Genomic DNA, 26,908 nt, shown 5'->3' with positions numbered 1-26,908 from the left:
TGTAACTCGCACCCCTCCTTCTCTTGCAAGTGAAAGCAACCAGCCACAACAGTGACGCCGTCGCTGATTTCCATGCGTGATTCACGTCGACCCGGCCACGTTAGAGCATCATGATGCTGGATCTCCCGAAGAATTAAACGACGAAACCAATTTACCCGTTCTCCGTCTCACTCCGTGCAGTTATGTCTAAGTGGCACTGCTGTATTGCGCGATGCCAGAGCTTTCAGCTTTCGTCCTTCTCTCGGTCTTGTTGATATCCTTCGAGGATGGGTACGTGAACAGGGCGGAGGGTGGTTTGGTCCCCCCTGGCCCTACCCCACCGTTGGAGGACAATGCCAGTCCCGCCGTTACAGATGGATCCGTCAGTAGACAGACGCTCAAGCCTCAAGAACATGAAGTTCACACATCGCCCCTTATCCCATCAGGTTAGAGAACAAAACGTATTTGTTAAACTTGTTTCACAGCTTTTTTTTTTTTTTTTCATTTTAATTTTTCCTTCTGTGAAAGATTTGAAATGCCTGGTCACTATCGCTCTTGAATCGTGTTTGCTTTTAATGGAACACATCCCAACCTAGACATCTCCTACACCATAGCATGCAAGAATAACAAAGGACCTTTAACCACAACAGATAACATAATCATCTTTATACAGCGATATTGCTTCCTTGAATGTATTAAATGAACGCATTCTGTTTATTAACGCAGATAGTATTTTATGCTGTTCAAATAAATGATTTCGTCAATCATTGAGGGGTATCCCTACATAAACATAAGTAACATCGCAAAACAAATACATAATTAAAAGGTGGTAGCATGCTCTTGCCTCGACTAGGCCTCTATCAGTAACGTGGTCTCCGCATATCTAATTGATAATATAAACAGTGGATTGTAGTGAAATGGATTTGAGCTTTATTTTCAGGGATTATTGGATTGGCCATTGTGTCAAATGACATATTGTCTCTAATCCAGTCATATTAGCAAACATATGCCCCCTCATCACTCACTGTTCAATCACATTGTTAGGCACATTGTTGAGTGTCTTTTAAAACGCCTTCTTATTACATGCATAGCTAATTCACATGAATTCCATTGTATTTCTTTCTGCTTTATATATTAGAGCAATAAAGCAGATAATGCTAAATGTTTTGTCACTGGCATTATATAGATTTTTAATCAAATAAACGATAATGTTTCAGCTGTATGAGATTTTGCAGTACAAATGTATAAATCGTAGGCTAGTAAAGAATCACATAAAAGGTATAAAGTATGTGTGAGCTGGAACCCCAGCACAAAGCAATCTGGTATCTGGCTGGCTGTGCGTGCCCCTTTGATCTATTTTTAAACTCCCTGCTTGTGCTGGGGTTCTCTGGTTTCATTACTATTTCATGTTCAGAGAAAGGTTATCGCAGGATTCTCTCCTGTGTACCTGAAAAACATGGCCATCCCCGTTGGGAACCCTGGTCTATCTCTGCTACAGGGAAACTGGTCTATCAATGCTACAGGGAAACTGGTCTATTTCTCCTACAGACAGTCATATTGTACCTGATTCCATGTTGCAAACAAAAATATGTTATCCTATGGGAAAGCAGAATCAAGTTTGGATCGAACTCCACCTGTAACCATGGCAACAACTCTCGCCCCCCGCAACCCCCACCACTCCCCTCTCCTCTGATCTGCAGCCCCTCCTCTGGCCCTGAGAGTTTGGGTGAAGGATGCATCCAGCCAGCGTTTTATCGGAGGGGCGTCGGTGGAGGTGTTTGTGAACGGCACCCGGTCCGTGTCAGCCTTAACGCAGGGCAATGGCGAGGTGCTGTTCAAGGTGCCCTACGAGTTGGACCAGACCCTCAGCATTGTGGCCAGCATGGAGGGCTATGTACACAAGCAGCTGCCCTGGAAGACAACCAAGAGGCCCGGTAAGTACAGCAGAGGATTAAAGTCAGTGGAACACATCTTTAATAGACAACTACTTACATGCAATTCATGTTTATGTGACAAATAATGACGGTTTAGCCATGTTTATTTGACAAATATCGACATAACACATGTGCATGTGTCTTTAACAAGTGATAAATGCTTTAAGAGTACAATATGTACCTTGTAAAAGGTTTCCTGCGGACCCTGATGGTACAACTTTCCTGCAAATGGTGTTCTCTTTAGGAAATGATCACCCTGAGTATATTCAGTAGGCTATCCATCATCTGCTAGCTTAAGTACTATTGGCAATGCTATAGCAGTTGAGTGGCTGCCAGGCTGAGAGTGAAGAGACACCTCTTTGTCATTGTGAATTATGTGACACAGAAACACAGATGTCTTGGCCACTGGTGCTGCTCAGCACCCCCCCCCCCCCCCCAAACATCCTTCTGTTTCCCCTTGGGGCTCAGACGCTTTTCTGGCCAAAATCCTTAGAATGAAGTCTTAAGACTTGTCCCAGCAATAATCTGTAGAGGAGTCATTGATTTCCAGATAAATGGACTAGCTTATACGTCTGCCTGAGTCTTAAGTAGAGAATAAATGAAGGATTAAACAGCAATTGTGTATTTATGGGATCAATATATATTTAATGCATTGTTTAGAGGTGTGGCACAGTCCAATCAATATTCCCTAGAAAAGCAGTTGTATGTGATTTCAGGGTGTCCATTCAGGCTTTCAATTATTTATGTACTGTTGGGGGTGTGGTTGTCTAGGAGGGTGTCTAGTGCTTTCCTATTGGGTATGAAAGGCAGAGACTGATAGCATCAGGGGGAGAGAGCTGTGAGATGAGGGTGCTTGGTGGTTCCACTCCTACTCAGCGTCGCCTCCAAGTGTTACTCTTGTGCAATTGCACGTGTCTCATGTGTCACCCAGATGTCCTTTGCCTGAAATCAAAAGCCAAAACATGAAGTCAGATTGAACTCAATGACTAAACCATGTTTTTGTTTTTACATTATTATATTGACCTTTACTGCTTAATTTTCTGTATTATTATCATTTTGCTGTAGGAGATACTGGGATATTTTGTGTCATATGTTATGATTTTCATTTCAGTATTCTCCTCCGTGACTCTTGCTCTGCTGCCACAAACCCAAGGCAACATCTGGCTTTTTGAGGACTCTGTGCTGATTACCCAAAAAACATCTGGTATGTCAAACTGTCCTCATCAGTGCATTTCAATTAAATAGACAGTATTTCAAATGTATAGAGCATATTAAAATATACATCTGTAAAGTAATTTCATACCATGTCATAACAGTAGTAAGATACAGTTTGTATCATAGAAAGACAAATGCATAACCTTTCCACTGGACCTCAAACTTGGTATCACTTCTTTCCTGTCTTGTCCTGCTGACAGAATACACGTCCCCACCCAGTGTGCAGTTCCCCAAAAGCCTGCTGGAGCTTCCTGACAACACCAACATCTCCATGCTTACAGCCTACTTGACGGTGCCACCCGTGGACAAGGACTGCTTTCTGTGCACAACGGGTCTCCTTAGCAACCGCTCAGGTGAGGACGCAGTGGGAAGTGAGCAAACATATGCAGGCATCACTGGGGGCCAGTTAAATGTGAATCACTTAAGAGCTATGAAATGTTGTTGTTGAAAGGAGCGAAAAGGAGAACAACTAAAATACATACATACCGTAAATCCTCAAATAAAGGCCGGGATTCAATTAGAAGCCGGGTTTCAGATAGTAGCCGGGGTTGTGGTCCATACGGACAAATAAAGGCCGGGCCCCGAATACAAGCCGGGGGTAAATTAAAGTAGCCTATATTACTGTAGCCTACCAGCATCAGTCCGTCGGCTCAAAGTAGACATCACAATTTAATTGAATGCATTTCACAAATAGATGTTCTCCTCATGTTTAATATTATATTATATAATATTGTTGGCTAATTTCATGGGCTGTTTGCAATACAAAAATAAATCTCCCCACGTAGGACTACTAGGCAAAGTTGTTATTGTTTAGCATAAATGCACGTATCGTATAGCCTACTGTTGTTTATCTGTAACGTTTTAGTTGGCTAGGTTACTTTTTCCAGAAGGGATCATAAAGCACCAGTAGACTTACGTAACTTTGATATTAAATTCAAAGAGATGGTGTATGCTGATTGCTGAAGAACATTCGGGAGAAAAAGCAGCAAAGAAGTTTGACATTGACCCGAGACGAATGCGATAGGCTACGACTAGCAGGTGGAGGTAGAAAGAAAGTTAGGCTGGATAGCAAACCAGCTCGTTGAATACATTTTTTCAGTCCGCGATCAGCATAAAATGATTAAAATCAAGGCTTTGGAAATCTTTTCCTCCGTGACTGACAGTGGAGACCATAACTCGATGTTTATTTTTACGTTGACACCACACAAAAAGTGGTACGCGATGTGCAGGAAGTGTTGAACGCATATGCAATTAATTATATTAGCCTACTGCAATTATGCCCATTATTTAAATAATACAATTCTATAACAGAAGATAAGTAAGAAATAAAGGCCTGCCCCTAATACAAGCCTGCCCAAAATAAAGGCCGGTGCGCTGTGCAGCCTAAGTAAATACAAGCCCCGGCCACAATTTGAGGATTTACGGTACATACATACAGGTACATACATACATACATACATACATACATACATACATACTGTACATACATACATACATACAAACAAGCATGCATGCATACATACATACATACATACATACATACATACATACATACATACATACATACATACATACATACATACATACATACATACATACATACATACATACATACATACATACATACATACAAACAAACAAACAAACAAACATTAATTCATACAAACATACACATATTCATACATACATATGCATAAACTGTATACACACACACGCACACACACACATATATATAAACATACATACATACCAGTGGCGGCTAGTGGTTTTTAAAGTGAGGGAGTAAGGACTGTGCGCCTGGTTGCCATTGGCCTGCTTATTCCGTTGGTGGCATAAGTATGTGAGATACAAGTTTTTTTCAGGGTGTTTTTGTGGACTACAGTACTACAAAATAGCAGGCAGGGATACAATTGATACAAAGCCACCAGTGTGGCACCATTGTACTTAAAAAGCTGGTGGGCAGCATGTCTTTGGACTAGAGAAGGCCAGAATAGAAGGAAAGGATGCAAAGCCAATTAGTCAAAGCAGGCCTACTCTTGATTTGAAAAACTACATTCTAAATGTTGGGCCTACCATTTGGCCTATTTTCCCCCTCAATTACTAAAGCTATTGGTTATTATTTTACTAATTTTATTTTCAGCTGCAATTGTTTTAAGAAATATTAAGACACAAGACCAAAAGTGATGCCGTTTAAAATGCATCATGCTCTGAATCATTCACTAACATCCTTTCCACAATATTAAACAACAAGTTAGAAAGGCAACAAGTAAGAGAACATTCTTTCAGAACTATTAACATGGGCTGTTAGCCTAACCTTGTTTGTGGCAACTGTGGATGTCAATGGATGTTTCAGAATGTTGGTCAATGTGTAGGCTAATTAGAATAGATACGAAACACATCGCGTTCTGAAACATTCATTAACTATGTCCATTCAGAATGTCAGCTGAACGTGAACAGTCAGAAACAGTACAGCCGATTGTTTTGTTATGGTACCAGTGAGCTATAAGTATTTCGCATACCAGTTAGCATTAACGGCAGCGGTTTTACCATTGGGTTTAGTGACTTGGATTTTTGGAACAGGTTTCCCTGTTGTTTTGATACTAACCTTCTCTTTGTAGCTCAATTAATGAAACGGTTTGTTCAATAAAACAAATCTTCGTTTTCCATTGCACATCCTCTTTATTTGCAATCTTTCTACAACAATCTTTAAGGGTGACGTGTTATCGATATCCTTCTGCAGAATGGTTGAAGAAGGAAACTTCTTTCGGTATTAATGTCTAATCCCCTCCCTCCAACGCCAAATCCGTTGTTTATTGGTTAGCGATTTATTGAATAAGCGATGTTGGCACAGACTCAGACGCTAGGGAGGTCTTTCCTCCCCTGGGCAATGTAAGTGAATGAGACCCACGAGCCGCCAGTATCAGAGACAGATTCCATTGATCTCAATGGGAGCCAAAGGGAGGACGTCCTCCGTGCAGTAACTTCTTGTTACGATAGGGGGTGCTAATGTTATTTTAACTCAGGGAAACAAATTATAATATGCACAGTATTAAATACTGATATCAAACTGCATTTTTAAAGGAGTTTAGTCAGTTCAATTACAAAAATCCATTTCTCAAAAAGTTTGGGGAGGTTCTTCCTCCGTTTCCTCAATGGAAGAGCCTCCTCTGATACATACATACATACATAAACATACATACACACACACACACACACACACAAACACAAACACACACACACACACACACACACACACACACACACACACACACACACACACACACACACACACACACATACACATACAGGCAATGATACGTAAAAAAGACCTACTACTATGGTCAAACAAACTGGCTGTGGTGATATTGTCCAGGGAGACGGTTTGTCTTTGAAGAGGGGTTCTTTTTTTAGAAGATCAAACAAGGTTTCATCTGAAATATTCAAGAATATGTCACATGGAATTTGCCTCACTTTGATATGCACATGCACACACATAGACACACACACACACACACACACACTGTAGAGTGTGGATTGGGCCGAATTTTTCTCTCCGAGCCCGGACCGCATCCGACAGGGTAGTGCCCGAGCCCCACCGGGACCAGACAGCCATTAAAATATTTTGTCCGAAAACCAACCCAAGCCCGACGGAGTCAATGTGTCAACTGTTCATACTAATGACACATTTACGTACATTTTTTTATGATTAGCCTGCCTTTATTAAACTTGGGCATTGACGAGTGCACTCACACACACAAACAGGCTCGCACAAGAAGCAAAGGCTACTGAATTGAAATTATTCACATTGCAAAAAGCCCAGCCTAATGAAATGAAATGGTACACATTAAACACGCCAGGCCTCTGCTAAATATTATTAAACATCAGTAAGAAAACGGGCATCAACAGATAAATGCACTCGCTCACCCAAACAAGCGCTGTTAAACACAGAAGCACCCACATGGCGCTGCAGGGCGGAATTCCCTGTCTGCTTACTATCATATTTCATTACAACTTCACACTTCTTACATTGGACATATCCAACAGCCTCGTTAGTATCCACATTGACTACTTAGCAGAAATATCTCCATACAATATATTTCCCTTTGTTTTGTATTGTTTTAAACTCTCCAGATGACAGTTTCTTTTTAACTTCTTCCATGATGCCAGTTTGCTGCCTGTAATCGCTTGTTACACATCTAGGACATAAACATATTCCCGCACACAGGAAGAAGGATGTTATCCAAAATGTGATTTATTTGGCTGAACCGGCCCGGCCCGTCGGGTCCTGTCGGGTTCCGACGAGCCTGGGTTGGGTATCCAACCTCTAACACACACACACACAAACACACACACAGACACACAGAAACACAGACTCACACACACACACTCTCTCTGTCTCTCCCTCTCTCTCTCTCTCACACACACACACAGAAACACCGCGTACACTACAGGAAGAAAAACATTGGTGGTTGTGGTTGGATTCAGGGCTATGTGAAGGGTAGGCTATCAAATACCAACATATTAAGATGTTAAGTGAGTCTATTTTAAATGATTTTCCCCTTAATACAAAACAAGGGGTATTAAAATACACATAATCAAAGAAATCTGAAGAATTGCAGTCTGAAAAGAGAGCAGAGAAGTCTGAGACGACGCCAGCGGGATACCAGTGGTAATAAGTGTGTGTCAGTAATGCAAGCACTTAATGCAGCTGTGTGTAGAGGCCTCACTCAAGTGTCTTTTTGGCTTTTTGGTTACGTGTTGTTTGGAGGGCTATGGGAGTGGGAGCTGGAGCTCTCTCACGGTGCTTAATTTTGACCCGGAGGTGTGAAGTCAGACAAACAGATCACGATCATGGTAATGCACTCGTCAGTGTTTTTACAGCTTGAGTCCCTCTCCTACCCTCTGCTAAGGTTTCTAGGTGTAGCGGCAGGAGCAGGTTGTGACAGCTTGGCGGGATTGAAATATTCAACAAATATCACTTCCAATATTAATTCAATATGTCAATGTGACATATGTCAAGACTGTGAAATAATATTAAACAATGTCACCTCGCAGCAGGAGAACTGCAGACCTATAGTTAAAATAAACATCAGTTCACGCCTTGTGTTATAGCCTTTGCTACAGTAGAACTATATTCTGTGCTGTGTGTCACTGAACAAGATAACATTAGCAAAGGAAACGCTGATGAGAACTAGCGAAAATCCAATCAGATAACAGAGAGCGTTTGTAAGGTAGAAAGCTAGTTAAACACAAAAGGTGAAATGAGTTAAGTACTTAAAGTTTTTTTCATACATCAGTGTATTAAATCAAATGTGTTAATATTCACCATGTCAACAATTTGCATGGGTAGATTCCAACGATTCCTTGTAGCTTCATCCGACTTGCTTCACTTTTTGATTTACCAACATAGTCAGGTCCAGCATGAGGTCGCCTTACAGTATTTCTGCCATGATTGGTCAATTGTTTTAAAATGTTTCGAATTCGTCATGGTGATTGGCCTAAATGTTTCGATATTTGCGAACGGGATTGACAGAAGGCGGGACATTTGTCTGGCCGTTCCTTCAGAAGCTGGGTCGAGCCCAGTCTCCCCTGGAGGCGTGGATTCGAATCCCACTTCTGGGCCTCGTTTCCCGATAACGATGTATCTTAACGTTCTACGTGGATTTTCGCGACATCGTTGACGGCCGAACTCTTTCTACTTACGAGGGTTTCCCAACCATCAACTTAAAGTCAGGTGCACGAGCGCAACGTGCACGAGTTCTTAAGTAGCTCTTAGGAGCTGTTTACGTCAGGTTAACCTGTTTACGTTAATTGCTCGGAAATTAGCTAGCCTATGCGTGCATCGAACGTGCAATGTGCACTAAATTCGGTGCGGGGATAGTAACGCCATCTCCAGCAGAGAAGCCTATTTAAACTGTGTTCCCATTGTAAGGACATTTATTACGATCTGTCTGAGAATGGGCTGTCAAAGCTAGCATCATCGAAGTCATACAGTACAGTAGGCTACATACATTCAATAAAATTAACCTACATTTGAGTCCAACTGCACGACCATTCTTGCCCTAAACTTACCCGTACAATAAAGAAGTGATCCTATTTCAACCACAACTTCATTTTAAATAATGTCTTTCTCTATGACATTTAGTTTATAGTTTAGACAGCAACGTTGACATCTACAGTATATTCAACTGCATCCACTACATAATCTCAAACTTTATTTGTTGGTAACTCTCCTAAAAGGCTACCATTAACACATTTCTTAATGAAAAGGAAACATGCATCACAATAATACTTCAGTGTAACCTGTACCTATGTGGAGTGCAAATATGTCTTGCCATTACACTACCCAACAGCCCTACATCTGCTAACACTACAGAATGCATAATTCCTACGGGCACTGCACTAGTTTTGTATAGCCTAATCTTTATTTTCAAATACTCAATATTCTTTATTTCTATTTTGATGGGAATAGGCAGGTGAAACAATGACATTCTCATGATGTGCTATACACAGAAACATCGTTTGGATTTCTTCTACAATATATACAACCATCTAGCTAGAAAGCTACCATATAAGCCAATGGAGTGGTGGCATAAGCGCTAAATGTGCCATCAAACTACTGTTTGAAAGCTTCAGTCAAGACCTAAATACTCTGCATTGGTCGCGTAGCCGAGTCAAACCGAGTCATTATAAACATATAAAAAGTTGTGTAGATAGTTTTATTCATGTAAAATATTCCTCGCTTCAAGTAGCCATGTTTTTTTTTTTTAATTCCCGTTTCTTCCGAACGACGGTCGAACGACGCCCCTGGTGGATTAAATCGCTAAGTGTGAAGTTACTACTGGTCCTGACCACACGTAGAATTCCTCTCAATGAAAGATACACTTAAGCTAAGTGTGGCGTTGGGAAACCCGTCTGCAACGTAGGAATCCTCTTACGAGCGATTTCAAGTGCTTTTTAGGCTAAGTGCGCGTTCGGGAAACGAGGCCCTGACAGATAAACCTTTTTCAGTACTAACGTCCACTAATCTGCTCCTCTCACAGGTTTGATATTGGTCCGTAGTGGTCAGAATAAAATAACAGTTACCAGGCCTGGGGGCGTCTGAATTTGGGACCAGAAAAACGAGGCTATATGTTGCACCTTTAAAACTGATGTCAATTTTAAAGGATAAAAGCAGATTTGAAGGGGTTGCTTGTCTTGGAGGGGGTTACTTATTTTAACAGAGTTCAACTTTATAGATACCTTCTAAGTGAACATAAGGTAATGTGACGTATAATATCTCGTAAAAAAAAAAGTTTGTAAATTTGTGTTTGGTTGATTATTTCTCTGTTGTCACAATGCTAATTGCCATTGTATTTTATATTGTTGGAAAGCCTGTTTATTTACCTGTACAATTATGTCCAACTTGTAAGGATCATGGATTTGTGGAATGAGCAGCAAAGATAATTATGTGGGTAGCACCCAAGTACATTTTGCATGTAGCATTGTAACAACAGAGGAATAATCAACCAAACACAAATTTCCAACGTTTTTTTTTACGAGTTTGAATCGTCACTTTTAGCCCTAATATCCTTCCACGCTACAAATGAATGCGCCGTTTGTTCTGGGACTTTTGTGAGTGCATGCAGCGGTCATGGATGCTTTGTGTGGCACGCACCTCAGACTCTTGACTTGGCTCTTTTTCTTCAAGCTGCAAATCAGAGAGCAAATAGTCCTTAACTGTGTACATCCGCCTTTATTACTTTGGAGGTGAGTTACTGACAGTAACCATTAATACGTTTTAAATTGACCATTTACTAACCGTCGCTATAATGAGACACTTACAACGTTACTTTGTGCACTGCCGTGTCTCTTCCAATCTGTAAATTCGAGGTTGTGTCGAGATCGAGTTTTAAAGCGATGTGCATTGTAATTTATTTTTATATGACTTATATTTAGCCTACATTGTAAGTTACAAAAAACCTGACAGAAGTGTCTTCCATTGTATTTGCTATCTTAATGGTGCCTTCACAAAAACTGGTGGTGGGAAAGTTACGACCGCCGAGTGGGAGAATACACCTGAACGCCTGCTAAACGTGTAGCATCCCCCAGGGAAAGTGGGGTTCGAAGACCTCCGAGAAGAAGCCTAGGTTTGACGACATGGCAACGTTTGTAGTGAACGATAACAAATTGACTTGCTTTGCGCACAAATACGTAACTTCAATGTTAAACGATAAACTTAGAAGTTTACTTTTGTGTAACTAACGTAATGCTAGGATAGCTAGCCTTCTTCACTGTCAATACCGTAGTCTGTTTGTTGTCAGTATGTGAAAGCTTTCAACTTTGAAGTGGGACGTTACCAAAGGGAACTTTCTACTGTAAATGCCCAGCTAGCTGAATGCACAACGGTGCAAACCCATGCCACCGTTGTGAGCGACTTCCATCGCTTTGAGTGGGCGTGGTGTAGCGTGTGGAAATAGCATGCAGTCCAACTGTCAAAGACGACACCAAACAATCTCATTGGCTGCTGCCGGGAAATATCGCTCCTCATTTGCATAAGTTTCAACATGTTCGAATTTTCAACGGACGCGTCGCTCAGATCGCTAATTTACGTCACAATGGATTGGCTCCCATTGAAATGCATTGGGTTTAGAGATCGCGTCGCTCACAACGGTGGCATGGGTTTCAGCTAGCTTCTAATGCGCGCTAGGAATCATTGGAGATACGAGAAGAACGCGTTGCATCAGTCAGGATGGCCGAGCGGTCTAAGGCGCTGCGTTCAGGTCGCAGTCTCCCCTGGAGGCGTGGGTTCGAATCCCACTTCTGACAGACAATCATTTTCGACTAGTAATACATGTGCTAGCAAGGATACTTAAACCCCTCAGCAGTAGCGTCTGTTGCTAACTCATATCTTAAGTTAAGGTGTCTGGGAGTGAGGACTGAGGAGTACTCACTGCACAGCACTGGCTGGCTAATGTTATACCCCAAACCTCACTCCCGTCCTGGGTCAATGCCTATTTGATTTTGAAAAATAAAACGCTTTGCACCCATAGAGGCCTGGTAGTTGGAGATGGTTAAGCAGAGTGTGAGTTTGTTCTACCTGCATCTGTCTTGCAGGCCTTCTCTGTGTAGAGAGTTAAGGGGTGTGTGTCTGTGCTTGCTCGCGTGCCTACGTGTGTCTGTGCCTGTGTGTGTCTGCGTAGTTGTGTCTGTGTGGACCATTTTGGAATCCCTGCTGGACGCATTTTTTAGGTCTTGAAAAGAGGACATGTCCGGCTAAAAGAGGACGTCTGGTCACCCTACATAACACCGACTTCACGCAGAGGCTCTGGCTTAGGGGCCCCCCGTTTGGTAATCTATCCGTTGACGGAGAGTATGACAGGATATTGCTACTTTCTATTTACATTAAAAACGGGGTAAGAAAAAGTGATTATGAGTGTCTTCATCAAGAGTTTTGGTGTTATTGATAAGTTTTCTTTTTTATCACATTATCTATTTAAAAGTGTCATCACAAATCTGATACCAGGCAAACACGCTGTACAGTATGGCGACAGAATCTCGGGACAACAAATGAAACTACAACATCATGGACACTTCATCAAGACTTGCTCACAGGTAGTTTGCTTCTGTAGTGTAAAACACTGTTGTGTCTGTCCTCAGGCTTTAGGAGTGTGAGGCTCAGTCCGGTTGCCGGGATCAGCACTCAGCTTCTGGCCAATGGGAAAGAGCTTCTTGTCAGCGGGCCGATCCAGATCACTGTGCCTCTACCCCACAACACCCACTGGTGGGCGTCCAGCTCCATACCTGCCTGGGCTTTTGACAGGAAGACAGGTAAGGAGAGATATACAGTTTGTACTTTTTCTGTCATAAATACCAGCGAAACCCATAAATAAATCTCATTCAGATACCGTAAATCCTCCAATTGTGGCCGGGGCTTTTATTTACTTAGGCTGCACAGCGCTCCGGCCTTTATTTGGGGCAGGCTTGTATTAGGGGCAGGCCTTTATTTCTTACTTATCTTCTGTTATAGAATTGTATTATTTAAATAATGGGCATAATTGCAGTAGGCTAATCTAATTCATTGCATATGCGTTCAACACTTCCTGCACATCGCGTAGCGCTTTAGGTGCGGTGTGTCAACGTAAAAAATAAACATCGGAGTTATGGTCTCCACTGTCAGTCACGGAGAAAAAGATTCCCAAAGCCTTGATTTTAATCATTTTTCTAGACATTCTATTATGCTTATCGCGGACTGAAAAAATGTATTCAACGACCTGGTTTGATATCCAGCCTAACTTTCTTTCTACCTCCACCTGCTAGTCTTAGCCTATCGCATTCGTCTCGGGTCAATGTCAAACTTCTTTGCTGCTTTTTCTCCCGAATGTTCTTCAGCAATCAATCAGCATTCAATCAGCATACACCATCTCTTTGAATTTAATATCAAAGTTACGTAAGTCTACAACTGTTTTATGATCTCTTCTGGAAAAAGTAACCTAGCCAACTCAAACGTTACAGATAAACAACAGTAGGCTATACGATACGTGCATTTAGGCTAAACATTCGCCTAGTAGTCCTACGTGGGGAAATTTCTTTTTTTATTGCAAACAGCCCATGAAATAAGCCAACAATATTACATATTATAATATTAAACATGAGGAGAACATCTATTTGTGAAATGCATTCAATTAAATTGTGATGCCTACATTGAGCCGAAGGACTGATGCTGGTAGGCTACAGTAATAGGCTACTTTATTTTACCCCCGGCTTGTATTCGGGGCCCGGCCTTTATTTGTTCGTATGGACCACGACCCCGGCTACTATCTGAAGCCTGGCTTCTAATTGAATCCCGGCCACAATTGGAGGATTTACGGTATGTTTACTTTGAGAGGTATTGAGTTTTTTACTCACTCTCAGAATTGGACTCCACAAGGCTCATAATTTGCCGGTATAAGCTTTCATAATGTGAGTCTCACTTGAGACATTTTAGCATGAGACAGAATTTTGACACGGAATAACCTGTCCAACCACAAGGCAAACGCTGAGTGTAAGTTTAACATTGAACACTGGCATTAACAGACACGTTCTTCTCCTCAGGCTCTTGGCTGAATAAAGGTCTGGGGACGGTGAAAAGAGACGGGGATGCTCTCATCTGGACGTACGGGGCGTCTGAACTCGGAGACTGGCTCGCTGCACCCATACCCTCTCACAATGGTGAGTCTGTTTCCCAAACACTCCTGGATAGTGAACAATAGCTGCCCATGTAAATCAGCTGATAAACTGCTATACTCCTCTGCACTGCCTCTTCAAATTGAAGAGATGAACAATATAGTACCATTCATTATAATGTTTCAACCCAGCTGCCTCTGCCTCTAGGGGCACTATTCTGCTGCCTTTTTTACTGAAAGCAGCGTCCGATGTGTTCTCTTACTTTCTGCCCAGTAACTGGATTTTTTTTTATTTGGGGAAAATATAGGTTACACAGGCCACTCTCTGGACTACATCTCATATCACACGTTCCTCCTAACGGGCTCCCTGGGAGGAACCCTGCTCATTGCCATTGGCCTTTTGTCTGTGCTCTTATGTCACTGTAGGTAAGTGACATTCTGCCGTCATTCTCACACCTCTTTGTTTATATCATATGATTTATGATGTGCTGTGTGATAAACAATATGAATATTAATTAACGTCAGTGCTTCCTTTTTGCATGTTCAAATTATTGCTCATATATACAGATGCTTTGAAATCATTCCGTCATTCCAACATCTGAACAAAACTGTTAAAACTAAGGACTGAACTGAAATTGTAGGGAAGTACACAAGACATTTACAGTCCTTCAGTAGTGACATGGAAGGCCTTTTCTGGGATGCCAGTGTCCTAGTTATGCACCACATGTACCCTGTGCTCCAGTGCTCCATCCATGGTGGTGATCACAGAAAGTATAAATCTAAAATCCCAGATTGATTTTTTTCTCTGCAGACATTCTTCACAAGCTGTAGTGAGGAGACAGAACTCCTCCAGAGTGGTCCTGCATAGGGACCAGACAACATCCACCAGCTGCGATGGAGATGAGGTGTCACTTTATCCCCACGACGACCGGACCTTCTCGCTGGCCACCATGGCCCAGCGTAACGCCTCCACCACGCCCAGACACCAGGCCAACTACAACATCTATATGGAGGATGTTGGCCACCCGTTCAAACTGTATGAGAACGTTGCCAGCATGGGACAAGAGAGTGGCATGCCAACTATGCCATCGGTCTACGTCAACAGCGAGGAGGTGGCGAAGCTCCTGTCTGACCAGAACCGGCCGGCCCAGGGTGCCGGCCAGAACATGTTCAGGGACAAGCTTTTCCACATTTACAACCAGCCAATGGCCGTTGTCCCAGCACCAGATCTCTTTGCCAGCCATCTAGCACCACCACAGGCAGAGCCCTCAGGCTGCCGGTCAGCCACATTCCCGAGAAATGGGGCAGAACATGGAGCACAGTCGGAGCGCAACTTAAAGGATAGTTTCACTCAGACGCTCCCCAAGAACGCCCCACAGGACAGTGACGAGCAACCGGTTCTGGAGGACGCTCAGGGTTCGTCTGTCAACGCCGGAGTCTGGGGCCGCTACAGCCACCTCCTGGAGTCAGTCTCTGTGCCAGGAACTCTGAACGAGGCAGTAGGGATGGGGCCCTTCCGGGCCGAGCTCCAGGGTATCTCAGAACAGACCCTGGTAGAGCTTTCCAAAGCTAAGCCATCACCCCACCCGCCTAGAGCCTGGTTCGTCTCTCTGGATGGCAAGCCTGCCGCCCATGTGCGTCATTCAGTCATCGAGATCCAAGGTCGTCGTCGCCCGGGCAGTAGCAACGACACCAGCTTGGACTCGGGGGTGGACATGAACGAGCACCAGCAACCTCTTCTGAAAGTGGAGCGTGAGGGTCCATCTCTCCCAGCCATGCCCAAAGCAGGCAGGCCTCTGGGCCACGAGGAGCCCGACCTAAGCAGCAGTGAAATCGGAAGCCCCGAGGACGGTGCCCAGAGGCACACCTTGGAAAGTAGCAGTGCAGCCTTGGCCAGCCTGTCGGAGGAGAGGGATATGGGGGATACATCAAGTGAGTCCAGAGGCACCCCGCCACCTCGACGGCCTAGGAAGATCCGAGACAAAGGCAGGCCAGACAAAAAGAGTGGTCGACATGTCCGTGAGGGAAGGCCTCATATGAAACGCTAAGTTGAGCTAAAGGTTTGTCAAGCTGTAAACGAAATCAGGCTTTTGCCATCTGAGCACAAGCATCTGTTTGTTATCAGTCTGCCATGTTATGTCACATGGCATTATGAAATGCATCTCAAAAAACATGACCAAATTTAGTATTTCTACAGTTTGGAGAACATGTTTATTAAATGTGAAATGATAAAAAGGTTGAAGAGAGAAAAAAATCTTTTATTCATGCCGTTGATTTGCTGTTTCTGACAGATGTGGTTCCATCACTTTGCTCTTGTTATGAGAAAGCACAGCCTAACCTGCTTTTTTTCTACTGTTCAAAGCTCACAGTGCAAAACACCAGATGCAACATGTCCAAAATCAATCCCGACATATTTATATCAAAAAGCACACCAAGGACAGGAACACAATAGAAATGAGTCTGCATAAGAATTAAGCCACTAAGCATTGATTTACCACAACACAAGGGAATGGGGTAAGAGCTTTGATTTCGCACTGCCTGTTTACTACGGTACTTGATGAGTTGTGTGTACTGAGCTGAGTGCTGTCCATTTGGATTTATTTTGTTGTCAGCGGTGACTTTTGATGCTTGTTGCATTGTACAAAACCAAGAACCAGCTGTGATGCTTTGCCTATGGGTCTGTCAGAGATTTCAAGGCCTCTCATTTTTGTAAAGTCTCTTTGTGTGATTACTAAGGCATTTAAGCTACTGGTAAAATTGCAAGTATAGTTTGTGCCAAATTTAGAATGCCACAACTAAAGCTTAATATGAAGAGAAAAAACACAAATTTATGAACCGGTGTACCAAACAAAATCGTCTATTTTGTTATCAAGTCAAGCTCAACTGGATTTTCCAGAAACTGCCACTCAGAGAGAGAGAAAGAGAGAGAGAGAGCAATAGAGAGTGTGAGAGCAAGGGACAAGCACTGCAGGTTATGACAGCAAGCTGTAGTTGTTTGGAATTGCAGAAGCTTCGCTGGTCAAACATGACGTTTGTCTGAGGCTATGTGTGTATAGCGGTTGTACAAAATGTGCATGCGTTCGCCGTGTCTGTCTTTGTATGCCTCGTTGATGATGTGAGAATGTTCGCAAGCGTGACGTCTCAGGTGAGATGTGTTATCTCAACCCAAGGCCTTCACCAAAAAACACTTAATATCCAAATCAAGCTTCGCTAGTCATTTACCATGTGCATTTAGCTTGTCACTTATCATGTGGTTGTGGACAAAGTGATTGTTATGTGTACGGTTTACTTCACTTAAAACAAAAAAAGATAACTTATAATACCTTATGACTCATTTTATGTTGTTTATTATCATATGTATAAAAAGTTATCCAAAGTAGAAAACATTTCAAACCTGTATCAAGATGGACTGGAACAAGCTTGATCGATGAACAGACTGTACATTACCATTTAAGTGCAACACACATGGATAGAAAGCCAGAAATTAACACTGTGTGAGCTAAACTAGTCCCTGCTTTGAAACTCAACCGCAAGTAAACCTCCTCCTCTTCCCCTCCCACCAAACACATGTTCCGGCACTGCCTTAGTAAAGACTGTGTTGATAGGTAGGTAGAAATGCCTCGTCCTGATCTTGTGCTCCACATATGTCTCCTCCCATATTTTCCCTTTATGTGTATATACTTTGAAAGCTCTGATAATGAAAGGAGATTTCTTTCATTAATACTGCAAAAAATACTGTGAATTGAAATTGCTGAACCTGCTTCCTAAACTTTATACATTTTCAGCAAAAGTCAGAAAAAAACCAGACTTACAACTCGCGTCAACTATGGAAACCAAGAAACCTGGGATAATGTATGTGCGTTCTACATAAGGGCGATGTACTAATTAGTGAATGGGGGCTGCTATACAGAAAGCACTTATTTCTATTCTGTATTTTGAGCCAAAAGTAAAATCCAATTATTTGACCCTACCCTCCCCTGAAACACAGTTGATTATCACATTTTGGATGATGTGTGAACAAGAGAAAATGAGATGCATGATTTTATAACGTGAAGGTCATTTTTAAGTAGTGTCTACTGAAGAGGCTCCAGTTATCATCACTTGATTGTAAGATATTTTGTCCGATCTATTTATGTGTTTATTTATTCATCCATTTAGGTAAATCACACGCCGCCTCTGTCAAAGTAGTTTGTGCAACGATGATCGTACATTTCTTGTATGTTTCACTTCTGCCTTTTGTGTATTGTTCCATTTGACATTAATAAAGTCACAAGCTAAATAACTCTGTCGATTCTGTTTGGTTCTTAGTCATCATATGAGGGGTCACTGATTAACTGTATTCTTAAATAATAATGATGCACCTGCTACACCTGTTACCTTCTATCAGTGTGAACAACTCCCTCAGTCTCTTCACAGTTTATCTTTATTTTTTCATAACCACAATTAAGTAATTTAAAACATACATGTCTTCTGTTTATGGTGTAATATATATATATATGTGTGTGTGTGTGTGTGTGTTTTGTTGTATGATAACAGATTGCTTTAGTTAACAAAGACATATGGTGATAGTCACATTTCACATTGCTCACATTTCAGGGACGTATATCACATCTGTAGGGATATCAATATTTTGCAGGCAGACACACACACACACACACACTCAGCCCTCCTCTAGTTCTTCTGTGGATTGGGGCTGCTGATGAACACACCTGTCATCCTCAGTGTCAGCTCTCTCACCTGCCCACTGCCCGAGCCACTGGGTCCCACGGACCTCATCTTCCTCAAAGGTCTGATCCTGCGGGGCACCGCGTTCCCCGGTGAATGGACCACACTACCGAGGGGGCTCACCCCGACGTACAGCCCAGCGTGGGTGTCCCCTGAATGGGGCTCGGGAGGTGCTGCTGCTGCCAGCATTGGGTCATGTTGCTGGAGCACGATGGGATGAGCTGCTTTAAAGCCACTTCTCTTCACTGACAGGCCTGTACGTGGTGCATGGCCAAGAGACTTACATCTTGTCAGAGGTGAGGTTCTATCTAGCCGGGCCTGGGCATGTTCTGGGTCGCTGGTGCGCCGGGGCTGGTCGATAGGCACGCTGATGATGGTCAAATCCTGGAAGCTAGGGGAGGGCCGTACCGCAGGGTGAGGCCACTGCGCGGACAGACAGACGAACGAGTCAACGCGAGTGACAGGCATTATGTCCGTAGTCTTTTCTTTGAGCCCGACACCGGGGATGAAGAGGTCCTTACAGTAGTCATGAGGGAGTTTGCCACGCATGGTGGCGGACACCGGCGCTGTTAGGGTGGGCACAGTCCTGCCCGTTGAGACACCCCACCTCAGAGGGTTGTAAATCATGTGCCAGTCCAGAGGACAGCAGTTAGACTCTCGGATCCACACATCGACGCAGTCCTTATGGAACTAAGGACAACAGACACAGCACTTATGGTAATTTCACAACAGACACCATTTGGTGGGACAGTTCCTCCACTTATTTGCCACCAACAGAGGGGTTTCTAGTATATCCATATGTATGTCATGTACTGAACCAATTGAGACACTACCATTTATACTCTCCATTTGGCCTAAACTGGCCCTACACAGGTTCAACAAGGTCAACTCATTTCATCAGCTTCTCCACCAGGCTGAGCAATAGGACTATTAAGTGAATATAACAAAGAATATATTGAGGGAGATCAAGACCCTTTTACCTTGAATCTGTACTCCTTTAAAGGTTGTTATTATAGAATTATAGTGTCTAGTGGACATTCCAATTCTTAGGCGGCATAGATATCCGGAAGCCATACCAAACCATGCTGTATTTCCCTATCTATGGTCTTTACCTTATGGTGGCATGGCAGACGTCTGACCTGCTGGCCTATCTGGAAGCCCCTGAGGCAGATCCGACACTGCATACCCGCCTCCAGCAGCCTGCTGCCCTGCCGGACCCTCACCAGGGGCAGGGCTGTCAGAACAGCCTCTGGGACAGGGTCAGACTTCAGCACTAAAACACTGCAGTACACACACATACACACACACACACACACACACACACACACACACACACACACACACACACACACACACACACACACACACACCACAAGTGGCACCTGTAACACAACCATTTTAGCTCAAGGAAAAAGAGTGCACAACTACATACGTAGTTCCTATTGTACTACAACAATATATCATTTTCAGGATGCACAGGTGCAACCTAGACCCTACCTGAAATATAATTTACTTAAGAGAAACATGGGCATTTCTTTAGTACAAAGTTAACTCAAAAGGTTTGATAGTGGAGACTTACCCATTGTCCAGCCGCAGAGAGTCAGTCGCTTCACCTTTGGTTTTGCTCTCCTCTGAAAACTGCTGCATTTGCACCCATGGATGGGACCTTTTCTTGGAGAGACAATCTTCAGCTTCAGTCAAGAATGTCTTTGCTACTACATTCATAACTATTTGAATCAATTCTACAGAGTTTTCTTAATCAAATCACACAGCAGCCACGACTCTTTTAAATCACACCTCAAAACCCATTTATGAAGCATTGCATTCACCTAAAGTCCTGGTTTCTGTTTTAGTTTCTTTTTGTGTTGTTTTTAAAATGCATTTTTTTAATTGCTCTTTCCGAAATTACCCTGTTTTTAATACATTGGGTCCCATTATAATTGTATTAATTACTTTAAATTAATGTTTTACCTTTTTTGTATTTTATACTATCCTATTTGCTGCACTTCATTAGCACTTCTATTACTTTGCATTATTGTTGCTGTGTTTGTCTATACCATGTTAAGCACCTTGAGACCTCTTTGTATTTTAAAGTGTGCTACATAAATCCATTATAATTATTATAGCAGGGCTCATGACTGAGCTCTTAAAAGAAAACTGTCAAAACAGTATACTAAATAACAAGCTAGGCAAGGCAAGGCAAATTATATAAATAGCATAATATACAATTGGTAATTAAAAGTGCTTTACAAATAAGCAGATACAGAAAAATAAGAGATTAAAAAGGTTACAAGGATGTTTAAGTGACATGTTCATAAATGCATTAAACAAAGAGCTTTCTAGAAACTCTTACCAGGCGGATGCCAAACACATGGTTCACATGCTTCAGATGGGAAGTCCTCTTCATGCAGTCCTCACAGAGGTGATAGAACCTACAGCTGCTACACCTTGTCCAAAAAATAGATTAGAACAACTCTGCAGCTATGTCTAATATACACATACACGTTATCAATCATACATATTCGCTCACTAACATACATGTGTAACCTGCGTTGTGTGAAGAACAGACTCAAATCTGCACTTTTGTACACGAGAGGGGGGCATGCTAGCATAGGGGCTAAAACCCATAAGCACTAGCATCTGTCGCCACCATTACACTGACAGCTGTTATAAGTTTGCATTATAGGTGGAACGCTAGTTTCTCACTGGTGGTGCATGGGTGTATCTCAGAGAGGGCCTCTTGATTTAGAAAAACAAATGATATTATTTTAGACTGATAGCTGACTCATCCTTTTAACCAGACTGCTGATTCATTATTTCAACCTTGTGGTTTAACTTAGTTCAGACAGCCAGTTGACAAGAGATGGCAATCAAGGTGGTTGATTGGACTTACCTATAGCACTTGCCAATAATGGGTAAGATTCTGCAGTTGTTGCAAAGGACTCCAAGGTGTTTGTTCAGAGGCTCCCTCTCTGATAAAGTCTGAAGCTTATTTGCATTCCTCACCTGTTATAAGATACACACATTCTGGTATGCTTGCCTTTCTATGAGTCATGAGAGAATTTAAAAAAAGTAATGTGTACATAACTTACATAACAGAGAAAGTTCTCTCCATACTAGGTTACTACAGAATAATTGAATTATGCTTAAGGCTTATCACAGTAAGTGCTTACAAATAGTTTTTCTAATACAACAGGAACATATTCCCCCCACCTGCTCCAAAAGCAGTTTCATGGGCCCAAAGTCTTCTCTACAGAGAGGACACTTCACCATGGTGTCCAAGTCCGACCTGTTCTGGTGGTCGGCCCATACCTTCATGCAGGAGATGTGAATATTGTTGCCACATCCAAACCTGAGAAAAGACATCCCTCAGCACTTAACAAAGTGGAGACAGAAATGCATGTGCTGATGATATTCAAGGGCGGTTCAGATATGAAACAAATCACTAATACCTATGCATTGCCATAAATAATCAGTTTGGTCAGATGCATTTATTCATTGAGTAGTTAACTCTTTAGGTTTCTTAACTTTTATTCACGTATTTAGGATATTTCATATGACTGCCTAATGCTTGTTGCCGTAAGCATGATGACGGTAACCTGCAGTGAGCCACTGGTAAACGTTTACTAAGAAGCTCCTCTTGGCAGATGGGACACACGTCGTCTTCGCCAATGTTCTTCTGCCAAAGGCTGCCGTCCTCCTTGGCCAAGTCCTGGGGCTCTGGAGGAAGCTGCACTTTAGGACGGGGAGTCGTCACTCTGTGAAGGCCCTGCAGTAATTCTAAGATCTGTCTCTCCACAAGACCCAACTGAAAACAATCTGACAGAGTAGGTCAAACACATTAAATTAAATGGAGACTGTTTAAACGGAAGAAATAAAGGACATAACACAACTAATTACAGGTATTGATATGCCTACTTACATTCATGATCTCTGGGTAATCTAAATTTTCGCATTAAAATCCTGAAATGAGAGGTCATGTAATGTTAAATTAATCTTAATATATCTTTAAATTGTAATCTGTGGCCTGGTTTATTCAACTGCAACATAAGTTAAATTTACCAACAGATGTGTTTGCAGAGTTCCTTCTCTTTCTGGAAAGCAGAACAGGAACATGTGTGTGGATCTCCCAGACATACCTGTCAAGACGCAAGAAAGCAGACTACTTGCAGAGATGACACATCACAGAGCAGAATAGACACGACACGTGTACTAGCTTTTTTGTCTTACTTTAAAGTTTTTGACTTCCTCATTTTCTTTAAGCAAAAATCCTGTTGGTCCAAAGTCTTTCAGGATAAAAATGGTTGTGTTGAGAGCTTGGTCCTGATGCCAATTTATTGCATCGCTGACGGTCTTTCTCCACACCGTTTTGCGAAACATGACAAATGGCCAGCAAGACTTCGTTTACTTCCCTCTGAAAGGTGCAAACTATGGATGAATCTCTCTGCAAGTATACGTCATCCCCTCTATAGTAATTTCGAGTTGAATGCAGGTTAAATCAAGGTGGTTATAATCGACTCTGTTATTTTGCACTCCATTTTAAGTTTCAGTTAGATTTAACATTAGATAGCTTCTCCTGATGTCTCGCTAAGACGTCTGAAGAACTTCTACCGCGTACCGATTCGGGAAGTAAGTTTTGTCTGTTGCTATAGTGATAACAGATGGTATTAGTTACTTATTTATAATGTACCGTTTCTTACCGCCAGGTGGTGCTGTTGTACAACTTGTTAACACTGATGTTGTCAAACTAATGGCTGCAGTGGTTTGTAGTGTGGACTTGGTATCCTCTGTAGGCTATTAGCTACCGTCATTACGAATGAAAACGCTACGAGTCTAATACAGTTGTCATAATGATTAAAAACCGATTATCTGAGTGGAAATATACTGCTAACAATGATTGTTTTGGATTCCATCATTTCATGTTAATAATAATATTGCATTTTGTCCCTTAAACTACATTATATATTTATGATGTTTTCATTGGTGATGTTTACATAATTTGTTATAAGATTTCTAAACTTTTTTCAACAAAGTTCTTACCAATTTTCCAAAATCAATATATTCATTCAAACGGTATTGAACACTGGATGATCATGGATCCATAGTATAGGCCTGTCATGCGAAGGCATCTATCAAGAGATGAATTTGAGCTCCACCTTGACGGTAAAGCCTTCAATTTCAAAGATTTGCTTGGTTAAAATAGCCTACCTGATATGTATCACTAAGTATGACTATTCAATGCCAACTACTTAGATGTAAAGCTGGGTCACAAAAGGGCACGAGATGCAGACTTTTGGCAAGGTAGAATCAGAGGAAAAGACATAGGTTTGGAATCAACCTAAATTGAAATTTCCTGTCCTGGAGTAGTTCCCCCTCCTGTGCTCTGGTTCATATTAACTGTGGGAGGTCGTAAACAGCACACATAAGATGTGCACATGAGAGGTCCGGGGCTCCAGTATCTCCGCTCCATTGGGGATGCCTCAGAGGCTGGGGAGCAGAAAGGCAGACACATTTACGTCACTGCCAATGAGATACATGTGCGCTAGTGTTGTAAGAGTACCCCTCACCACTAAATTACACAATTCAACAGATGACTGGCCTAAACAAAACAGTTTATTTCCGTGGACTCAAGCCAGGCAAGTCAGAGATGGTCTTGAAACGACATTGGCTCTTGAATCATGTTTAGCTGTTTTTTTTCCCTCTGTTGTTTGCTTTATTGAACAAGGCCTCCCTGTTTCATTTCCTTAGCTCTGAACCTGTGTGTGTGTGTGTGTGTGTGTGTCTCTCAAACTCTCAAAATATAAACGGCTCTTCATCAGCAACAGCCTACCATACATGCATGACCAGATTTGGCAGCCAAGTTGACTGCTATGCTGCTCTCATACCTTCTTCTGTTTTCTTTTCCTCTCCTTTTTTCTGGAAGATTTACAGATTTACAAAACACTTCATTAGTCATTTTCTTTCTGCTGTTTACAGTGGGTCTGTGTGTTTCCTTTCTCTTGAGTGCGGTGGGTGGTACAATATGGCAAGGCGTTATTCATATTAAAGGATTTTAATATTCTCGTTTTCACTTTCCAAATTTCCCATGACGCACCAAGTGCTCACGGTCTAAAATCTTCAAGTGAGCCGCCAGTTTAACCTAGGAGTATGTGCTCATTCTCAACAATCGAATTAAACAAGACCAAAAGAATCTTAAAACAATTAAACCACTCCGCGTAAATCACGCTTGAGAGGAAGTCCCAAGCATTTCTCAAGACTGTTCCTTAACTGTGTGCTCAGACAGAAACAGTCAGCCCGTGGTCGGGTGTGACGTCTGCGTGTGCGACGTGTGCAATGATTAACAGTTTTTCATACCACTTTTGCGGAGTCCACCCTTCCTGAAGAAAGTTTGCAATGGCTGACATCATCTAAACATCTGTTGACCCGAGCATCATAATTCACATATCATCTCAACCACTTCACATTGACAACACCCAGCTTTACAGCCCGTGAACTGCTCTTTCCCATGCCTGTACAGCTGACTTTCATCTGTCCAACACATTGCCCCTACAAAACCAACCACCCCCCCCCCCCCCCCCCCCCCCCTCCTTTGCCCCAGTGTGGAGATTAATCCTGTTCAGGACTGAAACAATCACTCTGAATAAATGTATCCACGATAGTTAATGGCGTGTAACTTCAAACACAACAGAGCGCAACTGCCTAACCCTTGACAAGGACTTGAAACAGGCTAAGAGTGTGGAGTTGGGGGAGAGTGGGGGTAGGCCTGAAGTCAGCTTGTGCTGAGATTCTCCAAGCTGAACTGGGGCAACAGCTGGCAGATTAGGAGCAAATGTGCCATGGAAAGCCAACAGAGGGCTAGGCACTGAGTGCATGTCCTGGAGCTTTGATCTTTAAATTGCAGCAGAGTCAGGAATCAATTTGGATTCCTTAAAGGAAGTCCAATAACGGCCGCAGAGTGTGGTGTTTGAGGTTCCGCGCGCGCAAGAGGACTACGCACAGAGCTAAACAAAGAAACAGAACACAATGCAGAGATGTTACCTCGAGTAGAAAGAAAACTTTTTTTCTTTTCCTTTCTTTCGCTCCAGATGTTTTACGCCATGATCACCCATACTGAAAATCTGTTCCTGTGAAGTTCAGCTGATCTGCATTTATTTTCTCAAACTCCACTTTCATGAAAGCGTTCAGCAGACGTTTCTGTCTTCGTCTTCATCTTTCTCCTCTCTTTTCACTCAGGGCAGATGGTGAGCTAGCTGGACTCAATGTGAGAGTAATTAACACAGAGAGGCCTGAGGCCGAGAGACCCAGCGCGGCCTTTGACTTTCACTCACACTGGATGGCTGACCCGTGCAAGGGTGAAGGTCGGCGACGGCTTCCCTCTTCCCCAAAAGGAATGATACACACACACGCGCGCACACACACACACACACACACACCTACACACACACACACACACACACACACACATACACACAAACACACATGCGTGTGCCAGAACGAGAGCCCTCTCTCTCTCAGCTCCACTGAACACAGTGACCCCACACTTGCAGCTTCCCCGTCCCTGGAGATGGACCCAGACTGGACCAGGCCAGGCCCGGCTAGGCTATGCTGGGTTCTGAAACATGAGAGCAGGACAGCCAGCCCCCTGGAGGGCAGCATGTGTGGACCAAGCATGTCAGAGCATGATGTGGATCATGTGTGTCATCTATTAAAACAGGCTGCTGGGAGAGGCGGTGGTCTGTTGTGTATTCAGCAGACGCCCTCTGGGGTACTGCACTATCTCCTATATGTGTGTTACATTGGGATTGATGGTGTTTATTACAGTGCATGAAATGCCCTGTATTGTTATTCCTAGGCTTCTTCTTCTTCTTCTTCTTCTTCTTCTTATTCTTCTCACCTTTTTCTGCGATTAAT

The 26,908-nt window shown here is 42.7% G+C and overlaps 2 protein-coding genes across 2 annotated transcripts; one reads left to right on the top strand and one right to left on the bottom strand.

Annotated features, from left to right (window-relative positions):
• Positions 1 to 211: 211 nt before the first annotated feature.
• Positions 212 to 16,350, top strand: fam171b (family with sequence similarity 171 member B; the record flags this gene model as incomplete). The annotated part of the gene is made up of 8 exons (XM_080835933.1): positions 212 to 425; positions 1,680 to 1,913; positions 3,025 to 3,117; positions 3,329 to 3,481; positions 12,768 to 12,938; positions 14,202 to 14,318; positions 14,581 to 14,698; positions 15,084 to 16,350. The coding sequence occupies 8 exons, from the start codon at positions 212 to 214 to the stop codon at positions 16,318 to 16,320; spliced, it is 2,337 nt and encodes a 778-aa protein (XP_080692059.1). The 3' UTR covers positions 16,321 to 16,350.
• Positions 16,351 to 18,943: 2,593 nt separating this feature from the next.
• zswim2 (zinc finger, SWIM-type containing 2) lies at positions 18,944 to 23,377 on the bottom strand (the record flags this gene model as incomplete). The annotated part of the gene is made up of 9 exons (XM_080835345.1): positions 18,944 to 19,687; positions 20,110 to 20,244; positions 21,351 to 21,444; positions 21,891 to 22,003; positions 22,211 to 22,349; positions 22,597 to 22,816; positions 22,920 to 22,960; positions 23,060 to 23,136; positions 23,228 to 23,377. The coding sequence occupies 9 exons, from the start codon at positions 23,375 to 23,377 to the stop codon at positions 18,944 to 18,946; spliced, it is 1,713 nt and encodes a 570-aa protein (XP_080691471.1).
• Between the last annotated feature and the right edge of the window lie 3,531 nt (positions 23,378 to 26,908).

The sequence above is a fragment of the Sprattus sprattus genome (genome assembly GCF_963457725.1).
Source record: "Sprattus sprattus genome assembly, chromosome: 3".
Taxonomy (NCBI): domain Eukaryota; kingdom Metazoa; phylum Chordata; class Actinopteri; order Clupeiformes; family Clupeidae; genus Sprattus; species Sprattus sprattus.
Note: the sequence above shows the minus strand (reverse complement) of the source record. Positions and strands in the feature narration are given on the sequence as shown.